At 38.3% G+C, this 27,671-nt stretch overlaps 1 protein-coding gene across 1 annotated transcript in view; it reads right to left on the reverse strand.

Moving 5' to 3' along the window:
* Cul4 (cullin 4) overlaps positions 1-27,671 on the reverse strand; it is a 252,454-nt gene that overhangs the window by 168,698 nt on the left and 56,085 nt on the right. Inside the window, exons 3-5 of the mRNA XM_090386353.1 lie at positions 21,060-21,082; positions 19,825-19,892; positions 2,807-2,880 (exon numbers count right to left, since the gene is read on the reverse strand). Of these exons, the coding sequence (XP_090242479.1) occupies positions 2,807-2,880; positions 19,825-19,892; positions 21,060-21,082 (165 nt within the window). The remainder of the gene's footprint in view (positions 1-2,806; positions 2,881-19,824; positions 19,893-21,059; positions 21,083-27,671) is intronic.

Genomic DNA, 27,671 nt, shown 5'->3' on the forward strand with positions numbered 1-27,671 from the left:
TCTTCACATATATAAATGCAAAGAACAGAAGGACAAATCAGATTGGACTCTTATTTAATGGACATAGGATAGTATTAGATAACATAGCTGAAGTTGCAGATGAACTCAACAGTTACTTTGCATCGATATTTACATAAAAAAAACCCTTTGTGTCAATGAGATATTATGAAAGTGAAGTTGAAAAAATTTAATTAATGATGTTGAAATTTCAAATGATTATTTAATGAGAACTTTCGTGCCTACGGACAAGTAAGACTCCTTGGTTGATGGAATATAACTATAATCTTAAAGAGGCGGCAAGTGAGTGCACTGAACCATTAAGGCTAGTTATGAGAGCATCACTAGACAGGAGAGATTCCGTTGGATTGGTGTAACTTCGAACATAAAGGCAGTTCTAGGAATGTAACGGGAAATTACCAACCAGCCAGTCTAACTTCAGCAGAGGGGAAAATCATGGAGGCAATGATCAAGGGTGGAATTCAGGAATTCATTTAGATGGAAATGGAATTCTGTAGGATACACAGCATGGTTTTGTAAAGGGAAAATCATGTTTAACAAATCTGGTTGGCCATTTTGAAAGGTTACTAATGAGCTGGATTTAGGGAATAATTTCGACATTGTTTATTTGAATTTCAGCAAACCATTCAACTCAGTCCCACATGAGTGGTTACTTTATAAGTTGGAGCAGGTTGGAATCTTTGGGAAAATCCTTAGATGGATAGCACGAGGCTTGAGGATACCAGGCAGAGGGTTGTGATAAATGGTTATTCCTCAGATTGGGTTAATGTAAGTAAGTAGGGTTCCCCAAGGATCAGTATTGGGACCACTGTTGTTTTTGATCATCTTAAATGACATCTATGAAGGGATGGAGGGTGTGAGGTCTAAACTTGCAGATGATGTAAAGATCAGTAGAGTAGTTAATGATCACTGCCAAGCAGAGCTTTTTCAGAGTGACCTAGATAGACTTACGGAATGGTCAGAAAAGTGGCAGCTATGCTTTAATTCAGCAAAATGCAAGGTCTTACACCTATGGAACAGCAACCCCAAAATAACTTATACACTTGGTGGAGTTGAACTAAAGTCAGTAAGGGAGGAATGAGACTTGGGATTTACGATACAGTCAGACATGAAGTTGTCCGAGAATTGTGGACAGGTTGCAATGTTGCATGGTGTCCTATCAATGATTTATTGAACATTTGCTAGTAGAGATAAGGACGTCATAATCACATAAAGGTGATTTTATAACCTTTATGTGATTAAATGATAAACAATTATTTTTTTTTAAATTAGTACCGAAAAACCAGTATATTTTGTTTCAATACCAGTATTTCAATACCGGAAAAAAATTACCAGTATCCCGGTATTCAAGATCCTGATATTGTAAACCCTATCTGGAACAGGATCTGATTGGCAACCACTTTGAACATGCACTTCTCTAGGCATTTGAGAAAAGGGGAGGAAATAGAAACTGGCCTGTAGTCAGCAATTGAGGTTGGGTTTTGCACCTTTGGAACTGGGATGACTCTGTAATTCAGCCAAGCGACTGGGACAACTCCTTGCTGTAAGATTCTGTTGTACAACTTTTTCAGGTCCTTGCTGATAAAGTAGGAGGCAATTTTAAGACAAAAGGTGAGATTTGAGTCACTATCACTTATTACTATATATACACTCAGTGATCACTGAGTGTATATATAGTAATTTGTCGCAGTTTATTCACACAATCACATGATTGTGTGAACTCATGCATCAGATGCTACCATATCAGAAATGGCATGTCGTGTTGGTTGATCAGCCCACTGTGGCTAAAATATACAAAGAATGTTGTCAAATGGGTCAAACCACCTCCTGCCAACAGAACTATAAAGGATTATGTAAGGTGGATGTTCATGGTGAGGGAAGGATACAGCGCATTGTACAGGCTCAACAGAAGATCACTGTGCAACAGTTGACATCACAATACAATATGGAAAACGCAAGAACAGTATCTCAAATGATGATGCACCACACACTCAGATGTATGAAGTTCCACAGCAAATGACCCAAGAGTCACCCTCTCCTCACCGGTGGTGAATGCTGTGGCATCAACAACAGCAGGTGCCAACTGGAGGGCTGGAAATGAGTGCACTGGTCAGCAAGTCCAAATATCTAGTGCAATATGCTGATGGACACTGTGTGGTGCAACACAAGTCCATATATCCATCGTGCATGGTGCCCATTATTCAGGAAGGTGACAATGATTATTTAATATGGGACATCTTTTTCTGACAATAACTAGGATCCCTGGTGCGTATCGACCAACTTTTCATTGGTCAGGTCTTCCGACAGCTCTCAGGAGACCATGTGCGCCCTACCATGTTGCATTTTTCATGGACAGGACCTTCCAAAACAATAATGCATCATGTTACTGTGCATGAGTGATTTGAGGAACACAATGAAGATATCATCCATCTTGAATGGCCTCAATGAAATTGACCACCTGTAGGATATTTTGGAATGGGAAGTGAGGCATATGCACACACAATCGTCATCTATTCCAATACTGTGGAAAGCCTTGCCAGGCAGCAATGTTGCAGATCCCTAGGGACATATTCAGGCATCTAAATGGAGTCAGTGGCTGTTATCTGTAAGAATGGTGACCCAGAATGGTATTAGGCAGGCAGTTATAATTTAGTAATCACTGGGTGTATATATAAAAGGCTCAAAGGTCATGAGATTTTTTTAATCATTTTTATGTAATGAGTAAGTATTTTGTAATTAAATACTACTAAATAAGAAATGCATACTTTAAAATATGTTAAATACTTACCATATTGAAGCTATACTTGCATTCTGCAATACATATGTCCGATCCAAAAATAAGAAAATACTCCTAATCATAATCTACAGATTAGAAAATGAAAAAAAATTAATTAATTAAATGTTAATTAAATAAAAAATTAATGTGTGCGCAAGCACATGCACGCACGCACACAATATCTATCTATCTATATATATATATATATATATATATATATATATATATATAGATAGATATATATAGATATATATATACAAAAAACACAAAATTATTGAAAAATACCATACTACTTTCCTTACAATATTAATATATGGAGTAACTCCTAGTGTTAAAATAATATACTAAAGGAGGGAAGTCAACACACATTCATCTGTTTAAATTTAAACTTTAGTATGCTTCAACTGCTAAAACTGAAACATTTCGCTCAATAAAATATTACTAAATAATAAATGCACAGCTGATCACAACTCAAAATAACAAAAAAAAAAAAAAAAAATCTGAGCATACATCATAATGTTAGTTGTTGTTATTTTGGTATTTAGGAGCATTAGCATTAGTAGAGGCATTTGATGCAAGAAAGCAAGCTTATGCAGAATCAGCCAAAAAAAAAAAAAAAAAAAAAACCACTTCCACTTCACCCCTCTGGTCGTTCAAAATACATGTCCAGCTGAGCCTTAAACCTATTTAAGCTATCAACCTCCACGACAAGGGATGGAAGTCTGTTCCACCAACCAACCACCCGCTGGCTAAAGGCAAATTTCCGCACGTCATTCCTACATCTGTCTTTCCTCAATTTGAATTTATGCCCTCTCAGATGATTATTCTGAGCTAGAGGAAGAATCCCATCAGCATTAAGCATGCTCAAACCATTCAAGGCTTTATACACCTTTATCAGATCACCTCGCTGGTGCCTAGTCTCCAGACACTGTAATTTGCAAAACTTAAGCCTTTCTTCGTAAGAGCACCCCTTTGTTCCATTCACTAATCTTGTTGCCCTTCTCTGTACTCGTTCCAGCAGCTCTACATCCTTCTTGAAATGAGGCCTCCAGACCTGTATATAGTACTCTAGGTGTGGCCTGACCATTGCCTTATACAAGGGAATAATCACCTCCTTATCCCTGCTGGAAAAATTACTGTATATCATTGACAATACTCCATGAGCTACTCTTGCAGCCCGTCTGCACTGCTCAGAGAACTTCATATCTGCCTGCACAACCACCCCCAAGTCCTTTTCAATCTCTACCACTGTCAGTGTAGTACCACAGAGTTGATACGTTGTTCTCGGGTTGCTGTTTCCCATGTGTAGTACTTTACATTTGTCAACGTTAAAGTTCATTTGCCACCTCTCAGCCCATCTGCTCAACCTTTCCAGATCCCGTTGCAGCAGCATAGTGTCAGTAGTGTCCTTGACAACCCTGCCTACCTTTGTATCGTCTGCAAACTTGGACATTAAGCTTGATATACCATCATCATCAATATCATTTATAAATACAGAAAACAACAATGAACCCTGAGGGACTCCACTAATAACATTAGTCCACAAAAAGCAGTGTCCATTGATTACCATTCTGTCTTCTCCCACTCAACCATTCCTTTATCCATAGCAGCAATTTGCCTCCAATGCCACACTTCTCCAATTTGTGCAGCAAAATTGCAGCAGTCTTCCATGTGAACACTATCAAAGGCCTTTCTAAGATCCAAATATATGATATCAAAGTAGTAGTAGTGGCATGTGATGGAAGAAAGCAAATGTATGAGCTTATGCAGCATCAGCCAAAAAAAAAAAAAAAAAAAAAAAATCACACCATTCCCTCCAAATGCTTGTCCAGTTCCTCCTTAAATTTATTCAACCTATCAACTTCCACAACGACAGATGGAAGTTTGTTCCAGCAATTAACCACCCGCTGGCTAAAGGCAAATTTCCGCACATCTATTCTACATCTGTCTTTTGTTAATTTGAATTTATGCCCCCTTAGATTCGTAATCTGAACAAGTGGAAGGATCCCATCAGAATTCAACGTGCTCAACCCATTCAAGGCCTTATATACCTCAATCAGATCACCGCGCAGGTGCCTAGTCTCCAGCCATTGCAATTTGCAGAACTTAGGACTCTCTTGATAAGAGGATCCCTTCATTCCCCTCACCAATCTTGTTGCCCTTCTCTGTACACGCTCAAGTAAATCTACATCCTTCCTAAAATGAGGCCTCCAGACCTGTACGCAGTACTCAAGGCGTGGCCTGACCATTGCCTTATACAGAGGGACAATCACCTCCTTTTCTCTGCTAGCAAAATTCTTATATATCATTGACAAAACCCCATGACTTGCCCTGGCAGCCTGTCTGCATTGCTCAGAAAACTTCATATCTGCCTGCACAATTACTCCCAGGTCTTTTTCATTTTCTACCACCTTAAGTGTAGTACCACACAGTTGGTACGTTTCTCTGGGGTTACTTCTACCCATATGCAGTACTTTGCATTTGTCAGGGTTAAACTTCAGTTGCCACTTCTTAGCCCATCTGCCCAAATTATCTAGATCCTGTTGCAGTAGCACACTGCCATTACTGTAATTAACAACCCTGCCAACCTTTGTATCATCTGCAAACCTCGACACTAAGCTTGATATACCTTCATCAATATCATTGATAAATATACAAAACAACAGTGGACCCAACACCGAACCCTGTGGGACTCCACTAATAACATTAGTCAAAGAAGAGCAGCACCCATTGATTACTACCCTCTGTCTTCTCCCACTTAACCATCCTTTTATCCATTGTAGCAACTTACCCTTAATACCATTCTGCTCCAATTTGTACAATAGTCTTCCATGCCCAACAGTGTCAAAAGCTTTCCTGAAATCCAAGTATGTGATATCAAAATTATTTTTTGCATCCAGTTCCTTTGTAACCACATCATAATATCCTATCAAATTTGTCAGACAAGACTTTCCCTTAACAAACCCATGCTGTGTCTGAATTATTGCTGCAGTCTTGTCTAGATGATCCTGCAATGCATCTTTAACCAGCGACTCCATTGTTTTACACGGAACAGAAGTTAAACTAACTGATCTGTAATTACCCGTGTCACCCTTCGATCCCCATTTGTGAATTGGGGATACATTTGCACATCTCCAGTCCGTGGGAACCTACCCTGAGTCCAAGGATGCTCTCATAATTATGGTTAACGGTTTGCTTAGTTGCTTTGCCGCCTCCTTTAATATAATTGGATAGATCCCATTAACCCCAAGTGCTTTTCTTACGTTTAACTTCAACAATTTCTCTTCCACTCAGTTATTACAAAATCATTAAGTATCCTGCTACAATTTGATAACCTTCTGCCATTTTCAAACCTTAATAATTCCTCACGTGTGAATGTAGATGCAAAATACTCATTCAGTTTGTTTGCTATCTGAGCAGGATCATCAACAGTCGAACCATCGATATCAAATGGACCAATCAGATTCATCCCCTTCCTTTTAGAGTTTATATAAGTAAAGAAATCCTTGCTGTTTTTCTTAGCATCTTTTGCCAACGATTTCTCGTAATCTGCCTTCGCCTGCCTAACCTCCTTTGTAACTTGGTTACAGATCAACTTGTAGCTGTCATAGGTTTCTGTGTCATGTGTTAATTTGTATGCATCTCATGCATTTTTCTTCTCTGTTACAAGTCTCATTAGTTCATTTGACAACCATTTAGGCCTAAACCTTGAATAATATTTCTTAATGGGTATGAAACTTTTAGTAGCATCCACAATTAATTCCTTGAATGCTTCCCACTTAGAATTTATTGTTGGTAACATCATCAGTTGATTCCACTGTACAGAATTTAAAAACTGTCGGAGACCACTGTACTCGCCTTTACGGAAGCAAAAACCCTTTCCATTACCCCTGATGGTAATTAAATCTTTAAGTAAATCCTACGTCAGTACACTGTGATCACTGCTACCTAGTGATTCTTTTATCTGCAAATTCCTAATACATGAATGATCACTGCTGATAACCAGATTAAGAGTATTACTTTCTCCGGTTGCCTCTCGAACATGCTGCTACAGAAAACAATCATCCAAAAAATCCACAAATGTCTGACTAGTGTGTGAGTGCCCAACCCACAAGTTCCAGTCAATATCTGGGAAGTTGAAATCCCCCATTATAAGACATTCCGATTTACTAGCTTTTTTTTTTTTTTTTTTTTTGATTTGGTAGTTGTTGGCGCATCAGCTTCTGTGGCCATATTGCACCTCCCAAGGTTTTTGCAGTACTTTGATCCAAGCCCTAGGCGAGAATCGAACCCGCGACCTTTGGGTTGCCAGGCAGGTACTTTACCCACTCGGCTAGCCCGGTCGGCTCGATTTACTAGCCCACTCTATTTCTCTGTACAATTGTTCATTGTACTCATTCGAGTCATTAGGCCTATAACACACTCCTACTCTTATTTTTGCTTTCGCAGTGCTTATTTCACACCAAACTGACTCAACAGTGCACTGTTCATCTATATCAACTGGATGCACTTCTTTTGATTTTATGTTTTTCTTAATTAAGAGCATAACACCTCCTCCCTTCCTATCCTGTCTATCCTTTCTTTACACATTGTACTCCCCAATTTCCAGTTCGGCATTCCTTATATCTGTGTGACACCATGTCTCTGATATCCCAACAATATCCGCCTTTGATGTCTTGACCAACACTTCAAATTCATCAAATTTATTTACTATACTTCTAGCATTGGTATACATGCAAGCATACATGCTCCTACTCCTATTCTTTGTTACCCTAACACATCCCATATACCCACCCGTTCCACGATGACCGCCACCCGTCCCTGAAACCCCCAACACCCCACGCTCCAGGTCGCTACTTATTCTAATAGAAGTTGTGCAAGAATCACCTTCACCTCTGCCTACGGCTACTGTTAAACTATTAGTCCTTGTATCCCCCCAAGCTATCAGTTTTCCGACCCACCTAACACTGCCTCGATAGCGTCAGCAAATATTCTTGCACCCTTTCTATTTAAGTGTATCCCATCCCTGTAGAAGCAGTCTCTCCTGTTAACAAGTACAGTCCAGGCTGAAAAAAATTCTATCCCTTGAGCCTTGCACAATAACTGAATGCAAAGTTATTCTTTGCATCCAGTTCCTTTGTGACTACATAATAATATCCAATCAAATTAGTCAGATAAGACTTCCGCTTTACAAACCCATGCTGTGTCCAAGCTATAACTGAAGTCTTGTCTAGATGATCCTACAATGCTACTCTAACTAGTGCCTCCATTAATTTCCCCAGAACAGAAGTTAAACTAACAGATCTATTGTTACTTGTGTCACCTTTTGAACCCACTTTGTGAATAGGTGATACATTTGCACACCTCCAGTCCATGGGGACCTTCCCTGAGTCCAAGGAAGCTCTCATAATTATGGCTAAGGGTTTGCTTAGTTACTTTGGCATCACCTTTAATATAACTGGATAGATTTCATCCACCTCCAGGTGCCTTTCTTATGTTTATCTTCAACAATTTCTCCTCCACTTTACTCACAGTTATTACAAGATTATCTAGCTTACTGCCAGAGTTGAATACACCTCTGGCATTCCCTTCCCTGAATAACTCCTCATGTGTGAATGTAGATGCAAAATATTCATTTAGTTTGTTAGCTACCTGAGCAGGATCATCAACAGTTGAATTATCAATATCAAATGGACCAATCTGATTCATCCCCTTCCTTCTAGAGTTTGCATAAGTAAAGAACTCTTTGCTGTTTTTCTTTGTATTCTTTGCCAAAGATTTCTAGTAATCTGCCTTCACCTGCCTAATCTCCTTTGTAACTTGGTTACAGACCAGCTTATATCTATCATAGGCTTCTGTGTCACATGTTAATTTATATGTATCCCATGCATTTTCCTTCTCTGTCATTAGTTAATCAGACATCCATTTAGGCCTAAATCTTGAACAATATTTCTTTGTTGGTATGAAAAGCCTAGTAGCATCCAAGATTAATTCTTTGAATGCTTCCCATTTTGAATTTGCTGTTGGTAACATCATCAGTTGGTCCCACCGTATAGAATTTAAATACTGTCTCAGACCACCCTAGTCACCTTTATGAAAGCAAAAACCCTTCCCTTTATCCTTGATGGTAGTTACCTCTTTGAGTAAATCTCACTTCAGCACACTGTGATCACTGCCACCAGTGGTTCCTTTATTTGCAGATTCTTGATGCATGAAGAATCACTTCTGATAATCAGATCCAGAGTATTACTCCATCTAGTTGCCTCCCGAACATAATGCTGTAGAAAATAATCATCCAATAAATCCACAAAAGCCTTGCTAGTGTGTGAGTGACAAACCCACAAATTCCAGTCACTCTCTGGGAAATTAAAATCGCCCATTATAAGACACTCTGATTTACTGGCCCACTCTATTTCTCTGCACAATTGCTCATTATACTCATCAGATTCGTTTGGCCTATAACACACACACCTACTCTCATTTTTCCTTTCCCAGTGCTTATGTTACACCAAACAGATTCAACATTCCATTGTCCACCAACATCAATTGGATGCACTTCCTTAGATTTTATGTTTCTTAACTAACCTCTCCTCCCTTTCTGTCCTGTCTATCCTTTCTGTACACATTGTACTTCACAAATTCCAGTTCTGCACTGCTTATGTCTGTCTGTCTGTCTGTCACACAGACATAAGCAGTTCTGCACTGCTTATGTCTGTGTGACACCATATCTCTGATATACCAAGAGAAACCATTTTATGGTTTCTCCCAAATCATAAAGCATGCAACGGTTCCTTACCATAAACATATTTTCATGCTGATTCGCACAATGTTAACCCCCAATGAATGTATTTCTTACATTTTAAAATATTCATTCCTGTATTTCCAATTTACACTCCTTTCATATGAAATTAACTGCTGCATAATCTTCTGTATTCTTTGAAGGCACTAACCGTTAAACTGTTATTTTAATCTTAGAGCCTAAATATTTACCACACAGATATAAAATGTGTCTAATGAATCCTCTGTACCTTTTGTTCATCTGTATGGTAAGATGTATTTTCAGTTTCTTATGTCTAAAGCACCAAATTTTAATATAACTGAGAGCACATTTTAACACAGCCACTACATGCAGCGCCGCTATAGGTGTTAAAAAAAAACTCTGGGGTTACTGCTACCCATATGCAGTACTTTGCATTTGTGAATGTTAAACTTCAGTTGCCACCTCTCAGCCCATCTGCCCAACTTTTCTAGATCCTGTTGTTATGTGGTTTTTAGGAGCATTAGCAACAAAGGCCATATTGCTCTGGGGATACGCGGTGGTCATTACCTGACCTTTCTGCATCCTCTGTATTTTGTGGACATGGGCTCGAACCCCGGTCTAATCAAGAAACATGTGCTACACACTGCTGCTCCTGCCCACCTGGCTACGGAGGCGCCTTCTAGATCCTGTTGCAGTAGTGCAGTGTCATTGCTGTCATTAACGACCATGCCAACCTTCGTATCATCTGCAAACTTGGACATTAGGCCTGATATACCTTCATCAATATCATTGATAAATACAGAAAACATCAATGGGATCAAAACCGAACCCTGGGGGACTCCACTAATAACATTTCCTTGCCCTTAATGCCACACTGCTCCAATTTGTACAGCAGTCTTTTATGTGCAACAGAATCAAAAGCTTTCCTAAAATCCAAATATATGAAATCAAAATTATTTTTTGCATCCAGTTCTAATCAGTTGTAGTATCCAATCAAATTGGTCAGACAAGACTTCCCCTTAACAAAGCCATACTGTGTCTGAGCTATTACTGCAGTCTTTTAACTGTTAGTTTGTAATTACAAACCTGTTAGTTTGTAATTACAAACTAACAGGTTTGTAATTAGTCGTGTTACCCTTTGTCAATTGGGAAAGCATTTGCATATCTCCAGTTCATGGGGACCGCCCCTGAATCCAGAGATGCTCTCATAATAATGGCTAAGGGTTTGCTTACTTCCTTTGCTGGCTCCTTTAATATAACTGGACAGATCTCATCCATCCTAGGTGCCTTTTTTATGTTTAACTTGAACAAATTCTCCTCCACTTTGCTCAGTTATTACAAAATCCTTAAGTTCAATTTCAATATTAAACTTACACCTTTCTCTTCCTCCTCTCAATCTTTGTCTTCTCAGCAGTTATTCTGACTGCAAACCTACCACACCTTTCTTTAGCCTATTACTGAATTTCTGCAATCCTTCCTCAGAATCTGCCACCAGTTCCATATCATCTGCAAATCTAACACTATCAATAACTTTTCCCCCATCTTCAACTGCATACAATTCTCCCTCATCCATATTTCCTTTATCAAATGCTTCCTTAATCATGTCTTCTATATATATATATATTAAATAAAGTTGGGATATTTTAAATAAAGTTTGCCCTCTACCTATCTTTACACTTTCGGGGTCACCTTGTCCTACCCTAACTAAAGTAAACCCTTGATTTAATGGACCTGATTTAGCAGACGAAAAAAAAAAAAAAAAAAATTGACTAGCACCAGAGTATATTCTGAGTGTGCTCATCAGATAGGGAAAAACACGAACTCATGAGTCACAACAGCTGTCGGCAAGCATCACCCAGTCTATTTATGAATATATGCTTGTCGATTATTACTGCCAAACTATGCCCTGTTTCTTTATTAAAACCTCACAGTGTATTATCATCATGGCTCCTAAGAAAATAGTAAAAAAAGAATGTGCATCTGTGTTTGCATATAAATAAGGCTGTTAGAGAAGTTAGACTCTGGTGTGTCAGTTTCCCACATCTGTGAAGAATATATCATAAAACTGTTAGATGTTTTCTGTATATAAAGCAATGTTAAACTTAAGAAGTCTGAAGATTCATCAATGTCTCAATTTCAGCTTCTTAACAGCACTATAAGGTCATTTACTACACAGTAAATGTATCTTTTATGTACTATATATCAACCAATAAAGTCAAGGTAAATAAAGCTTGTGATAAAGCCTTGAATGGTTTGAGCATGCTCAATGCTGATGGGATTCTTCCTCTTGCTCAGAATAATCACCTGAGAGGGCATAAATTCAAATTGAGGAAAGACAGATGTAGGATAGACATGAGGAAATTTGCCTTTAGCCAGCGGGTGGTTGGTTGCTGGAATAGACTTCCATCCCTTGTCGTGGAAGTTGATAGCCTAAATAAGTTTAAGGCTCAGCTGGACAGGTATTTCGAACGAACAGAGGGGTGAAGTGGAAGTGGTTATTTTTTATTTATTTATTTATTTATTTATTTTTATTTTATATATATGTATATTTTTTTTTGGCTGATGCTGCATAAGCTTGCTTTCTTGCATCAAATGCCTCTACTAATGCTAATTACCGTTTAACTTTATTTCAGTGTTTCTAACACTGTATGCTGCATACAAAGTGCTAAAAAGAAACAAGAAATATTTTATACTCATTTATCAGTTTAAATACAACAATTTCAATGTTTATCCCCTTCAAAATACTCTCCAGCCATACCTATCAGCACTCCAGTCGTGATTTACAGGATATAAAACAGCAAACGTCCAGGGAAGATACAGCCTTTAATTGCTGCATTGTGTTCTTATTCCTCACTTTAAAATGGATTTTAATTTTGGAAAAGAAATAAAGCCACATGGAGTCGTATCTGAAGAATAAGGCAGGTGCTCCAATATTGTAATCTTGTTTTTTGTTAAAAACTCTCTCTCTCTCCCTCTCACTGTGACAGGAATGACACAGCGCATTTTCATGAAGCAAAAACCATTTTTCTGCCTGGCTGTAAATTGGGCCATTTCTTTTGAATTTTTCAAGGAGTCTTCCTAAAATCTCAATGATTGTCTGATTAACAGTCTGATTTGGTGGGACAAATACAGGATGAACACAACACAACAATCATAGGAAATGACAAGCACGGACTTGATCTTTGATCAAGGCACTTTGCTTTCTTTAAACAGGGAGAAGAGAAGGGTTTGCCACTGCATGCTTTGGCACTTGGTTTGTGGATAATACTGAAAGATTCAGGATTCATCTCATTAGCATTAGTAGAGGCATTTGATGCAAGAAAGCAAGCTTATGCAGCATCAGCCAAAAAAAAAAAAAAAAAAAACCCACTTCACCCCTCTGTTCGTTCAAAATACCTGTCCAGCTGAGCCTTAAACTTATTTAGGCTATCAACCTCCACTACAAGGGATGGACATCTGTTCCACCAACCAACCACCCGCTGGCTAAAGGCAAATTTCCACACGTCTATCCTACATCTGTCTTTCCTCAATTTGAATTTATGCCCTCTCAGGTGATTATTCTGAGCTAGAGGAAGAATCCCATCAGCATTGAGCATGCTCAAACCATTCAAGGCTTTATACACCTCTATCAGATCACCTCGCTGGTGCCTAGTCTCCAGACACTGTAATTTGCAAAACTTAAGCCTTTCTTCGTAAGAGCACCCCTTTGTTCCATTCACTAATCTTGTTGCCCTTCTCTGTACTTGTTCCAGCAGCTCTACATCCTTCTTGAAATGAGGCCTCCAGACCTGTATACAGTACTCTAGGTGTGGCCTGACCATTGCCTTATACAAGGGAATAATCACCTCCTTATCCCTGCTGGAAAAATTCCTGTATATCATTGACAATACTCCATGAGCTACCCTTGCAGCCCGTCTGCACTGCTCAGAGAACTTCATATCTGCCTGCACAACTACCCCCAAGTCCCTTTCATTCTCTACCACTGTCAGTGTAGTACCACAGAGTTGATACGTTGCTCTGGGGTTGCTGTTTCCCATGTGTAGTACTTTACATTTGTCAATGTTAAACTTCATTTGCCACCTCTCAGCCCATCTGCTCAACCTTTCCAGATCCCGTTGCAGCAGCATAGTGTCAGTAGTGTCCTTGACAACCCTGCCAACCTTTGTATCGTCTGCAAACTTGGACATTAAGCTTGATATACCATCATCAATATCATTTATAAATACAGAAAACAATAATGGACCCAACACTGAGCCCTGAGGGTCTCCACTAATAACATTAGTCCACGATGAGCAGTGTCCATTGATTACCACTCTCTGTCTTCTCCCCCTCAACCACCCCTTTATCCATAGCAGCAATTTGCCTCCAATGTCACACTGCTCCAATCTGTGTAGCAGTCTTCCATGTGCAACAGTATCAAAAGCCTTTCTAAGATCCAAGTATATAATATCAAAGCTATTCCCTGCATCCAGTTCTTTTGTGACTGCATCATAGTATCCAATCAAATTGGTCAGGCAAGACTTCCCCTTAACAAAGCCATGCTGTGTCCGAGCTATAACTGAAGTCTTGTCTAAATGATCCTGCAGTGCTTCTTTAACCAGTGCCTCCATTAATTTTCCTGGAACAGAGGTTAAGCTCACAGGTCTATAATTACTTGTGTCAGCCTTTGATCCTCCTTTGTGAATTGGGGTCACATTTGCACATCTCCAGTCTATGGGTACCTCTCATAATTATGGCTCTCATAATTATGGCTAAGGGTTTGCTTACTTCCTTTGTTGCCTCCTTTAATATAACTGGATAGATCCCATCCACCCCGGGTGCCTTTCTTGTGTTTATCTTCAACAGTTTCTTCTCCACTTTACTCCCAGTTATTTCAAGATTCTGTAGCTTACTGCTAGAGTTGAATACACCTCTGGCATTCCCCTCGCTGAATAACTCCTCATGTGTGAATGTCAATGCAAAATATTCATTTAGTTTGTTAGCTACCTGAGCAGGATCATCAACAGTTGACCCATCCTGTTATCACTGAATCCAAAAAGTCGGTAGTTTTACAAATGTTTTCCAAATTTGCACAAAACTTCCACACGTTACTGCTTCTGATGTCTGTCAGAATGTAATGTCAGAATGTAATGTCAGACTTCTGATGTCTGACAGTAGGCAATTTAAAATCGAGAAAGGAGTTCGACAAGGGGAGACAATATCTCCGAAGCCGTTTACTACTGCCCTTGAGCAAGCTTTCAGAAGATTAGACTGGTCGCAGAAAGGAGCCAATGCGAACAGAGAGTACCTAAACTATTTACCATTTGCAGATGACATTGTGGTCATAAGCCACGATCCCAAAGAATTAGAGGAAAATCTTAATCAGTTATGCACAGTTAGTAAGGATTTTGGACTAAAGATGAATATGGCTAAAACAAAAGTAATGATGAACAAGTATGCCACGGAAAGGGAAATAATGATTGAAGGAGCAGTAATTGAAAAGGTGGAGTCATATACTTATCTGGGACAAGTTATTAGCTGTAATAATGATAAATGGCTGGAAGTCAAGAGAAGAATAAATTTTGGATGGATAGCATTCAGGAAATATAGTCACATACTGAAGAGCAATATCCCAGTTTGTCTGAAACGTAAAATAATGAATCAATGTATACTCCCCACCATGACTTATGGAAGTGAAACTTGGGCACTCACCAAAAGAATGGAAGAGAAGCTGAGAACTACACAGCGAAGAATGGAACGAATTATATTGGGAATCAGACTGTTAGATAAGAAGATAAGAAACACATGGATTAGGCAGCAAACTCAAGTAAAGGACATTCTTATCAAAATTAAAGAACTAAAATGGTCTTGGGCAGCACACATAGCTCGAAGACATGATGACAGATGGACTAAGAAAATAACAGAATGATACCCAAGAGGAGCTAGAAGAAAACCTGGAAGACAAAGGCGGAGATGGATAGATGAAATTCATGAGTTTCTGAGTAGTAAATGGATGGCCAGTGCTCAAAACAGAAGGAACTGGAAAGTTGTTGGAGAGGCCTTCAACCTGCAGTGGATTGAAAATGGCTGATGATGATGATAACTGCTAATCATTACTATCAATACTTCTGTCCTTCCAATCCACTCCTAGAAATTCAAATAGATTCCATAATTCAGTGAAGCCTATCCATTCAAAAGCCCTCTCTAAATCTGTAAAACATAAACATTTCTGTTCACTTCCAGATATCTTTCTGTTAACATTCTCATGACATCTACTGGATCCCTTTTACCACCCCCCTCCCCAAGTCAAAGTGTCATTCTCCCACATTTTATTCCATTGTGGTTGTTGTACGGTTTTAGGCACATCAGCAACTCAGACTATATTGTGCTCATGGGGCAATTTACATATTTAAAAACCAGCTCATAGAAATCTGTCAATAATAATAGAAATTTTTCCAATGATAAATTAGAAATTTTTCCAAGGGGTGATTATCATGGCAGTGATCAGGCCACACCCTGAGTACTGCATACAGAAGCAGAAGCCTCATTTCAGGAAGAATGAAGATCTGTTGGAATGGGTGTACAAAAGAGGAACAAAATGATTGTTCCTCTTCTCCACCCAATGACCAGGGACATAAAAGAGAACTCTTACCAAAAAGACTACAGTGCTTGGAGATTAAGCATCTGTGAGGAGAAATGGCTAAAGTTTTTAAGGCTTTAAATAGATTTGAGTAAATTAAATATTGATGGCATCCTTACTCTTTCTCAGACAATACACATAAGAGGACATAAATTTAAATTGAAATCAGATGGATGAAGGATAAATGTGCAAAAATTTCCTTTCAGCCAGAAAGTAATAACTGATTGTTGGAACAAACTTTCATCTAGCGTTGCAGAAGTGGATAATCTGAAAAAAAATTTAAGGAAGGATTAGAAAAATTAATGAGGGGATGTAGAGACGAGGTATTTTTTTTTTTTTTTTTGCTGATGACATATAAGCTTGCTTCGATATCATTTTCCGCTAATGATTAATCCTTCTTGTATCTTTGCACTTCTAGGATAGGAACAAAAAAATTAATAGAATTGTTGCGGAACCAACTGACAAAATCTTTTAATTGTAGATCATGGCTATGATTGAGTATGATAATCTAGGGTTATTGTACTCAATTCAGAATTTACATAGAATTAATTCTGTTAAATTGTACATTATCAGCACATAAGAAAACCTATTTTTTCTTTATAAACAGCTGAAACAGAAGTATTGTGTTTAGCAGTATCTGTTTAATATAACTATATAGCTTAACAGCAATGTCAGTGATCATTATTTTTTTCCAATGTATGCAAAACAAACTGTGCATATTCCATTTTTTTAAATTCAGTTTTGCTAAAAACAAAACTAAAGTGATAACTGAATGTTTCATGAATTCATTTTTTTAAATATATCATTCATATTAATATATATTCATGATTAATATATATTCATATATCAACTGAATTCATTTTTTAAATATATTTATACATATATCCATAACTGCACATCAATTACAGAAAAAGTTTATTAGTTATGCTAATAGCATGGAAAGTGGAAGACAAAGTTTTTTGTTTTCCCAAAATTGCTGCTTAGTTGCATGGGCAACCTGTCAGGCTAACCAATAAAAATGTATTCTGCAGTAATTTAAGCAAAGTAATAAATAAGGGAGCTGAAATACTGACAAGCTCTATAAAACAACAAGCACTATGACTTCTGAAATAAAAATGAAGCACACACCAAGAAGAGTAGACAGTTCATCCACAATCCTCTGCAATATATGTTGTATAGCAAGTACTATACAAGTGTGCCACCTCTCAAATATAATGTTTAAATCAGAAGAACGTTTAAATTAGAAAATTAAAAACTGTATAAAATAGGTAAGAATTTTGTTTTACAGGTTAGCCAGACCAGCAAAGCAACCAACTGCAGTTCCGGGAAAATAAATTCTTACCCTGTACTTTTCTAAACTTGGTTACTTTTTGCATATAATGCATATCTTATTTTAATCTTGTCCGCACTCAAACAGATTTTCCTTTTTGTTTCTCCTGGAGCATTTTTAAAACAAGTTCAATATGAAAAAGTTGCACAAAATAAAAATTCTATAACATATTTTGTTGCTGTTTTGGAATTTAGTAAGAAAATTTTGTCAACTAAACCAAGAGTGGTCAACCTATTGGCTTGCATTTCATTCACAGTTCTTGTTAGCGGGACAACTTCCAAAGTGAAAAAAAAAAAAAAAAAAAAATGGTAAAGATTCAATATCGGGTACAGCCACCAAAAATGGCGGTGAGGAGAGGAGGGGGGGAAAACAATGATTGACGGGTTGTGACTCCGCCCACTCACTGCGCTCCCTCTCCTCTCCTCGCCCGGTGAATTTGAAATGACACACGGGCGGCACTTGGCACAGCAACAAATATGGCGGCTGAAAACAAATGAAGAAAAAGCAATTTTTAAAAAACCAAGAAACAAAAATTCACACGAAATGCAATCACTGATTCTTCTCGCCGGTACATAACTAGACTATTTCACGAGCATTAACAACGATAATTTCTGATGCCAGTGAACACATAAATGCTTCTTTTTTTAAAATATTTTTGGTGGGGGCTGCCACCCCTTACTCCCGCTATTTCACCCTCCCCACAAAATTGGAGCTGAAAAAGAAAAGGTAATTTAAGGGTAAATAGAGGGGAAATTTTACAAAACAGAAATGCACATTTTTCTATGCTATTTCTATGAAAAACATAAATGCACGTTTTTCTATTCTATTTTACGAGCATTAACAATGAGAAATCCTGAAAAGAAGAAAAAGAAAAGATAATTTTAGGGGACATTTTACGAAACAAACAAAAATGCACGTTTTCTATGAAAAACATAAATGCACGTTTTTTTTATGAAAAACAAATACACGTTTTTCTATGCTATTTTATGAGCATTAACAAAGAGAAAGGCTGAAAAAGAAAAAGTAATTTTAAGGGAAATTTTACGAAACAAACAAAAACGCACGTTTTTCTATGCTATAATTTTATGAAAAACAATCAGATTGAACTGAGATAATGAAAAACCACTCACCTCATCGGTCGGGTGTCCTCGTTCAATCCTCGGTTTCAGGTTTATACGCTAAGCTCACAGCTTTTAAAAATTCTGTAGTTAAATCGCTGCTGCTGGAATGTTTCCTTCACCACATATACTCTTCGAGGTAGGAGTCGAACTGATCATTTACTTTGCTTAATGACAGTTGCCGTTTAATAGCACTCCATGTTCCCTCGATTTTGTTAGTGTTTGCCCGTTTCCTGTGAAAAATATCTGTGACAAAGGGGATTTCACGGCAGCAAGCAACAGGCACCCGCACAAATCAAGAACTGACCAAAATGTGATCATGCAATCGTAATCAGCCAATCACAGAGTTAAGTTACTTTATTTTTTTTAAAAAATTTAATTTTTTTTTTTTTTTGGGGGCTACCGCCCCCCACACCCCCAGAATTATTCAGCCGAGAACAATACCAATAAACAATAGTTAATTTTTTTTTAATTTTTCGGTTTCATATTGGGTTTCATAACCCAGAAAAACCTCAGCATGCCTTGTGTTGCCTTTCATCAGTCGACATTTCAAAATTAATTCTTTTTTTCCTGGGGGCTCTGCCCCCAGACCCCCATTTCAGTGGGGGGGGTCGGCCCCCTCACCCACTAGTTTAATTTCACCTTTAAATTCGGATAGGTATGATTTTTTTTAAAATTACGAATGTAATTAAGACCGATGATTAAACCGCAACCACGTGATATCAAACAACACAAGTAACAGGTGCGACACAAGGTGACACACACATCGCGTGGCACCCGTGTCAGTTGTGATCGTCTAGACGTAATTGACTCCACCCACTGGGTGGAGCCGGCTGAGCCGTTCCCATTGGCTGTACCCAATACTGAATCTCGACCAAAAAAAAAATAATAATAATAAATAAATAAATAATGTAAAATATTATTCAATAAATTTGAAAAATCATAAATAATGATAAACACAGAGTACAAATTCAACTTTTATTACCATATTATAATACAGGTTTCAACATGGTGGGAATCTATGTTTATATTTACTACTTTTTATGTTATTGCAGGTAAATGGGGATGTTGTGTGCTCATGACAATGATTCTGCATGGATAAATATTTTACTCAGAGTAATTGCAGCATTTTAGGTAATCAAAAATCTACAAATTCTAATTTGCTTTTGTATTACACTTTTTTCAAAAAAAATTTCAACTTACCATTTGTCTACAATGTGCTTGCCAACATTCATTCATCAGTTTTAAGAAATATAAGCTATCCATGTATTCTGTATCCATAGTCAAAGAAATAATTAAAAAAAAAACAAAATTAAATAGTAAATTGGTTATTGCATTTATGGGCAAAAATACCATAACTGGCTCTGTTAATTATAGTAATCTCTTCGGTGCTCTGATATGACAAAGCTTTTTAGCTTATTAAAAAATTCTCTTGAGAAAAACAAAGTTTATTAAAAGGTACAGTGCATATTCATTTAACCATTTTTAAGTGTGAATTTTATACCTTTTTATACAGACATGTATTTTGCTCATTTTAGGTGTACATTTATTGGTTTTAAATCCAGTTTTATTTACTCATTTGATTTTAACATTTGTAAATTTTGTCAATGTTTATTTTTATTTCTGTATGGTCAGAGCAATTAAGAATATTAAATGAAAGAATATTCTATGGAAGGAAAAAAGAAAAAAAAAAACCTGATTCATTGGAGTATACCAGATTATATTTTGTTTGAATGACATGCTTCAATGACGATAATATTTTGACCTTTAAGCAAACATAATCCACATGGCAGGTGGCAGGACAGCTAGAAACCAATAATGTCTCTAGCACTCCCTATCCCTAGCTCATTCCAGTCTATGATATATATCAGCTTAATATTCAATAAGCTTCCTCTATCAAATCATCCAACATACCAGTTCTTCTTTCTCTCAGTCTCCTACCTGCCATCTTCTTTTCAATTATATACATTGCTTAAATTCTCCCTTCTCAGTACATATCCAATTTAATTTTTCTTTCTTTTTCTTATAGCCTTCAACATACTTCTATTTTCGCCTACCTTAGTTCTAACCATATTTGTCTGTTTCACCCCCTTCTCCATACTGACATCTCAAAAGCTTCAATTCAATCCTCCTTTAGTAAACCATTTAGCTAACCTCTTCCTTAACTTTATATCTATGATGGCATATATTTTCTTCCTCTTCTCAAATGTCTTTTAAAAAAAAATAACTGATCCCCCTCTTCTGTACCAGTTACAAGAATTTTTTTTTTTTTTTTTAACTTTAATGTGAAAACAGGCACACGTTAAAAGAAAAAAAGTCTGGCTGCAGGGATTTTTTGTTTTTACAACAATTAATAAAGAATGAAAAAAAACTACATTAATGATTTTACTTGGATCTCCCTTGGAGGATTTCTTAAGTGGAATTAATATTCAATAAACTTCCTAAAAGTTCTTTCTCTTTTCTTGAAAACAGAAAGTACTGCCAGAAATAGAAAGTGGTCAACATTTGACTTCATTTGCTATTCACAGAGAATTCTCAATCTGTCATGTAGCTGTAATGCCATTTTGTGCAAATAAAGATTCTTTACAGCTTAGTAAAATTCCTCTTAGGAAGTGCTTGCTGCTCTATAATTTTGAGTTGCTAATAGTTTCCTGTGAGGCTTTTCACAGATTCTTCCAGGTATCGCAGATAGGACTACATGGGAGTTTAAAACACTACTGGAACTAATATTCAGTTCCCATTTGCAAATCAAGTGGAGCAAGTTTTGGAGTCTGGCCATTCTGTGAAAACTAATCCTCCACTTGCACCTTCAAGATGGTGGGCCTGTTAGTATCCCTGAGTACATGTCCATGTGTAACGTCAAAAACACTGACTAATATGCTGAGGGCACCCACCCAGAGGAATGCCTGATCTTCTGCATCAGGCAATACTAAGTGGCCAACAACTCTCACCAGGTGATGAGAATCATCAACCACTCAATACTTATCAAAGACTTGAAGTGGTGAAACCCATCTTGTCTCTGGGGCAAAGCTAAGTCATTCCCCATCTCTTCTAATGTGTAGTACAAATCATATATTTTCGGATTACAATGGATATCATGGCAAGATCCAATATTCCTTACATTTCAAGGGCACAGCTTTTAAAACGATTTTTTTGCAGTCTGGCCACTAGATAACCCCAACCTCCTCCCAGACAGACTGAACTTATTGATAACTCTCTAGAAGGCATCCAGATCAGCTAACATAGAATCATGCTGCCTCTACTCTGCCAGCTAGTCACTGGAGGAAGTTTGAGTAGTGTGTTTATGTGAAGCACTGTTGAGGCCACATTATGTCAAGGAGCTAGGGATAGTCTTGCTGTGTTTGCACCATAGCCAAAATTTTTATTAATTTATACAGGTCCTTCCCCTCTACTTTTACTTCAATTACTCAAAGTAAGTACCATGAATAGTCAAACAAACAGAAAACTTATCTGCAAAAAGATCGGAACCTTCCGAAAGCTACTTCAATCATTTAACACATTGGCATTAGTTGAGGAGGCATACAATGCAAGAAAGCAAGCTTATACAACATCAGCCAAGGGAAAAAAAATAAAACCCTTCCCATTTCACATATCCAGTCACTCCAAATGCTTGTCTAGTTCAGCCTTAAATTTATTAAAGCTATAAACTTCCACAACAACAGATGGAAGTCTGTTCCAGAAATCAACTACCCACTGGCTAAAGGCAAATTTCCACACATCTATTCTACAACTGTCTTCAATTTTCAAACCGGCAACTCTCGTCCTCAGACGAGAGTTGCCGGTGCAGACGTGCCTTTCTGCCGCTTTTGGAACAGAAGTTTTTTCTGATTTATTTTCTGCTTTATTAGTTTAAATTAACATATTAACTTATTTTCTAGAGTAGCTTTATATTCCTATTTATGGTACTTAAGTTTAAAGTAACTTAGATAGAGATTTTGTAGGTATTACTTAGTATCGGAAAGGGTATCAAATCCACGTGTTTACCGTTCATAAATAGCCGCCATTGTTACGTAAAAATTAATCAGTAAAATCTATTAATCTTGTCGAACTTCATTGGCAATTAAATTGTACTTTTAACTATACATATAACCACTTAGGTTACGTAACATAAATAATTACTAAAAATAAATAATTAATACATAATGATACGGAAGTTATATAAAGGGATTTCGTAGATAACACTCGTTACTGAAACAAATATTTCGTAGATAACACTCGTTACAGAAACATAAATATTTCGTAGATAACACTCGTAGATTTCATAGATAACACTCGTAGATTTCGTAGATAACACTCGTAGATTTCGTAGATAACACTCGTTACTGAAACATAAATATAGCGTTATAACTGTGTTGGGATACAAGTTTAGGATTTAATTTTATACTGAAATTGAAATTTTATTGAAAGTAAATCGAAATCATGACTCAAACCAGAGCAGCAAAGCAAAAGGCTCAAGCTAATGGGAATGCTGTGACTCAGGGGAGAACTGAGGGGGGCAGTTGCCCTCTGAATTACAGCCTTTTAAGATGCACTATTTGCTTGTTTGTGGAGCAGTCAGGTATGGGACATGATACTGCCATGGGGGATGTCTTCGTATGTGCGCGATGCAAGGAGTGTAAGGAAATCAGGCGACAACTCAGCGTTGTTATGGGCCTATATGAGAGCTTGAAGGACAGGGTAGATGCCCTTGAAGGATTACAAGTGAGGGGCCCCATCAAGCTCTCAGCTACCCACACCAATGCCAGAGCTTGCACTTGGTCATCGCGCAACACAGCGGCAACCCCCAAGGCAGAATGCACTGGTCCCAAAGGAACTAGTAGTTGTTGGTGACTCTATTGTCAGGGAAACGGGAAACATGCTTTGTAAAAAGGATAGGTGGAACAGGACCAGGGTATGTCTGCCAGGGGTAAAGGTTGATGACGTTGTAGAGCGGATATCATCTTTTAAGGGCCCAAAAGGTGATATAGTTGTACACGTTGGCACTAATGATATTAAGAGTGGGAGACCGGCGGAATTACTTAACAAGTACAGGTCACTGATGAAAAAAAGCCGTGAATTAGGGTTGAATTTGAAAGTGTCTGCAATTCTGCCCAGACACGATAGGAGGGAGTATATGATGAGAGCCCTGTCGATCAATTCGGCCCTGGAAAGATTGTGCAGGGCTCAAAGGGTAGAATTGTTTTCAGCCTGGTCTGTACTTGTGGAACAGGTGCATGTATACTTGCGTGTACACCAATGCTAGGAGTTTAGTAAATAAATTTGATGAATTTGAGTTATTGCTCAAAACATCAAAGGCAGATACTGTTGGGATTTCAGAGACGTGGTGTCACACAGATATAAGGAATGCAGAACTGAAATTTGGGAAGAACTGAAATTTGGGATGTCTACAGAAAGGATAGGAAGGGAGGAGGGGTTATGCTATTAGTTAAGAAACACATAAAAACCAAGGAAGTGAAGCCAGTCGACATCACTGGACAGTGCAGTGTCGAGTCAGTTTGGTGTGACATAAGCATTGGGAGATCAAAATTGAGAGTAGGAGTGTGCTATAGGCCTAATGACTCTGATGAGTATAATAAGAAACTGTACAGAGAAACAGAGTGGGCCAGGAAATCAGAGAGTCTTATAATGGGGGATTTTAATTTCCCAGATATTGACTGGAATTTGGGGGCTGGTCACTCACACACTAGCAAGGCTTTTGTGGATTTATTGGATGATTGTTTCCTACATCAGCATGTTCGGGAGGCAAATAGAGGGAGTAATGTCTTGATTTGATTATCAGTAGTGATTCTTCATGCATTAAGAATCTGCAGATAAATGAACCACTAGGTGGCAGTGATCACAGTGTTCTGAAGTGGGAGTTACTCAAAGAGGTAACTACCATTAGGGGTAAAGGGAAGGGTTATTGCTTTCGTAAAGGCGACTACGATGGACTGAGACAGTATTTAAATTCTATACAATGGGATCAACTGATGATGTTACCAACAGCAAATTCAAAATGGGAAACATTCAAAGAACTTATCTTGCAAGCTACTAGGCTTTACATACCAACTAAAAAATATTGTTGAAGGTTTAGGCCTAAATGGATGTCAGATGAACTAATGAGGCATATTGCAGAGAAGAAAAATGCATGGGATACATACAAATTAACACGTGACACAGACGCCTATGATAGATACAAGTTGATCTGTAACCAAGTTACAAAGGAGGTTAGGCAGGCGAAGGCAGATTACGAGAGATCCTTGGCAAGGGATGCGAAGAAAAACAGCAAAGAGTTCTTTACTTATGTAAACTCTAGGAGGAAGGGGATGAATCAGATCGGTCCACTTGATATCGATGGGTCAACTGTTGATGACCCTGCTCAGGTAGCTAACAAACTAAATGAATATTTTGCATCGACATTCACGCATGAGGAGTTATTCAGCGAGGGGAATGCCAGAGGTGTATTCAACTCTAGCAGTAAGCTAGAGAATCTTGTAATAACTGAGAGTAAAGTGGAGGAGAAATTGTTGAAGATAAACACAAGACAGGCACCTTCGGTGGATGGGATCTATCCAGTTATATTAAAAGAAGCAGCAAAGGAAGTAAGCAAACCCTTAGGCATAATTATGAGAGCTTCCTTGGACTCAGGGGAGGTACCCATGGACTGGAGATGTGCAAATGTGACCCCAATTCACAAGGGAGGATCAAAGGCTGACACAAGTAAGTATAGACCTGTGAGTTTAACTTCTGTTCCCGGAAAATTAATGGAGGCACTGGTTAAAGAAGCACTGCAGGATCATCTAGACAAGACTTCAGTTATAGCTCGGACACAGCATGGTTTTGTTAAGGGGAAGTCTTGCCTGTCCAATTAGATTGGATACTATGATGTAGTCACAAAAGAACTGGATCCAGGGAATAACTTTGATATTATATACTTGGATCTTAGAAAGGCTTTTGATACTGTTGAACAGGGAAGACTGCTGCACAAATTGGAGCAGTGTGGCATTGGAGGCAAATTGCTGCTATGGATAAAGGGGTGGTTGAGGGTTTGTTTGGTTTTTTTTTTTTTAAGGAGCTTGTTTGTTATTTAGTTTTTAGGAGCATTAGCAACTAAGGCCATATTGCTCCGGGATATGCGGTGGTCATTCCCTGACCTTTCCGTATTTGGTGGTGACAGGTTCGAACCCCGGTCTAATCAAGAAGCGTGTGCTACGCACTGCTGCTCCTTCCCACCTGGCTACGGAGGCACCTTTTAAGGAGCATTAGCAACTAAGGCCATATTGCTCCGGGTCATGCGGTGGTCATTCCCTGACCTTTCCGCATCCTCCGTATTTGGTGGTGACGGGATCGAACCCCAGTTTAATCAAGGAGCTTGTGCTACGCACTGCTGCTCCTTCCCACCTGGCTATGGAGGCGCCGGTGGTTGAGGGGGAGAAGACAGAGTGGTAATCAATGGACACTGCTCAGCGTGGACTAATGTTATTAGTGGAGTCCCTCAGGGTTCAGTATTGGGTCCTTTATTGTTCTCTGTATTCATAAATGATATTGATGATGGTATATCAAGCTTAATGTCCATTTTGCAGACGATATGAAGGTTGGCAGGGTTGTCAAGGACACTACTGACACTATGCTGCTGCAAGATGATCTGGAAAGGTTGAGCAGATGGGCTGAGAGGTGGCAAATGAAGTTTAACATTGACAAATGTAAAGTACTACATATGGGAAACAGCAACCCCAGAGCAACGTATCAACTCTGTGGTACTACACTGACAGTGGTAGAGAATGAAAGGGACCTGGGGGTGGTTGTGCAGGCAGAAATGAAGTTCTCTGAGCAGTGCAGACGGGCTGCAAAAGTAGCTCATGGTGTATATAGGAATAATATATAGGAATTTTTCTAGCAGGGATAAGGAGGTGATTATTCCCTTGTATAAGGCAATGGTCAGGCCACACCTTGAGTAATGTATACAGGCCTGGAGGGCTCATTTCAAGAAGGATATAGAGCTGCTGGAACGAGTACAGAGAAGAGCAACAAGATTAGTGAATGGAACAAAGGGGGTGCTCTTACGAAGAAAGGCTTAAGTTTTGCGAATTAGTGTCTGGAGACTAGGCACCAGCGAGGTAATCTGATAGAGGTGTACAAAGCCTTGAATGGTTTGAGCATGCTCAATGCTGATGGGATTCTTCCTCTTGCTCGGAATAATCACCTGAGAGGGTATAAATTCAAATTGAGGAAAGACAAATGTAGGATAGATGTGCGGAAATTTGCCTTTAGCCAGCGGGTGGTTGGTAGGTGGAACAGACTTCCATCCCTTGTCGTGGAAGTTGATAGCCTAACTAAGTTTATGGCTCAGCTGGACAGGTATTTCGAACGAACAGAGGGGTGAAGTGGAAGTGGTTATTTTTTATTTATTTATTTTACTTTATTTTTTTTGGCTGATGCTGCATAAGCTTGCTTTCTTGCATCAAATGCCTCTACTAATGCTAATGCTAAATGCTAATTTGAATCTATGCCCCTTCAGGTTCTTAATCTGAGCAAGTGGAAGTATCCTGTCAGCATTGAGCCTGCACAAACCTTCAACTTGCAAAACTTGCTGCAACTTGCAAAACTTAAACCTTTCTTCGTAGGCACACACCCCTTTGTTCCTCTCACCAATCTTGTTGTCCTTCTCTGTACTCATTCTAGCAACTCTATATCCTTCCTAAAATGAAGCCTCCAGACCTGTATGAAGTACTCAAGGTGTGGCCAGACCACTGCCTTATACAAGGGGATAATTACCTCCTTATCCCTGCTAGAAAAATTCCTGTATATCATTGACAAGACACCAAGAGCTACTCTTGTAGACTGTCTGCACTGCTCAGAAAACTTCATCTTTTTTATTCTCCACTATAATATTACACAGTGGAAATGTTACTCTGGGGTTACTGCTACCCATATGCAGTACTTTATATTTGTCAATGTTAAAATTCAGCCATGTGCTCAATTTTTCTAGATCTTGTTGCAATAACATACTGTCATTAATGTCAAACTTGGACATTCAACCTGATATACGT

Source organism: Mastigoproctus giganteus, chromosome 1, assembly GCF_048544385.1.
Source record: "Mastigoproctus giganteus isolate SK-2022 chromosome 1, ASM4854438v1, whole genome shotgun sequence".
Classification (NCBI taxonomy): Eukaryota; Metazoa; Arthropoda; class Arachnida; order Uropygi; family Thelyphonidae; genus Mastigoproctus; species Mastigoproctus giganteus.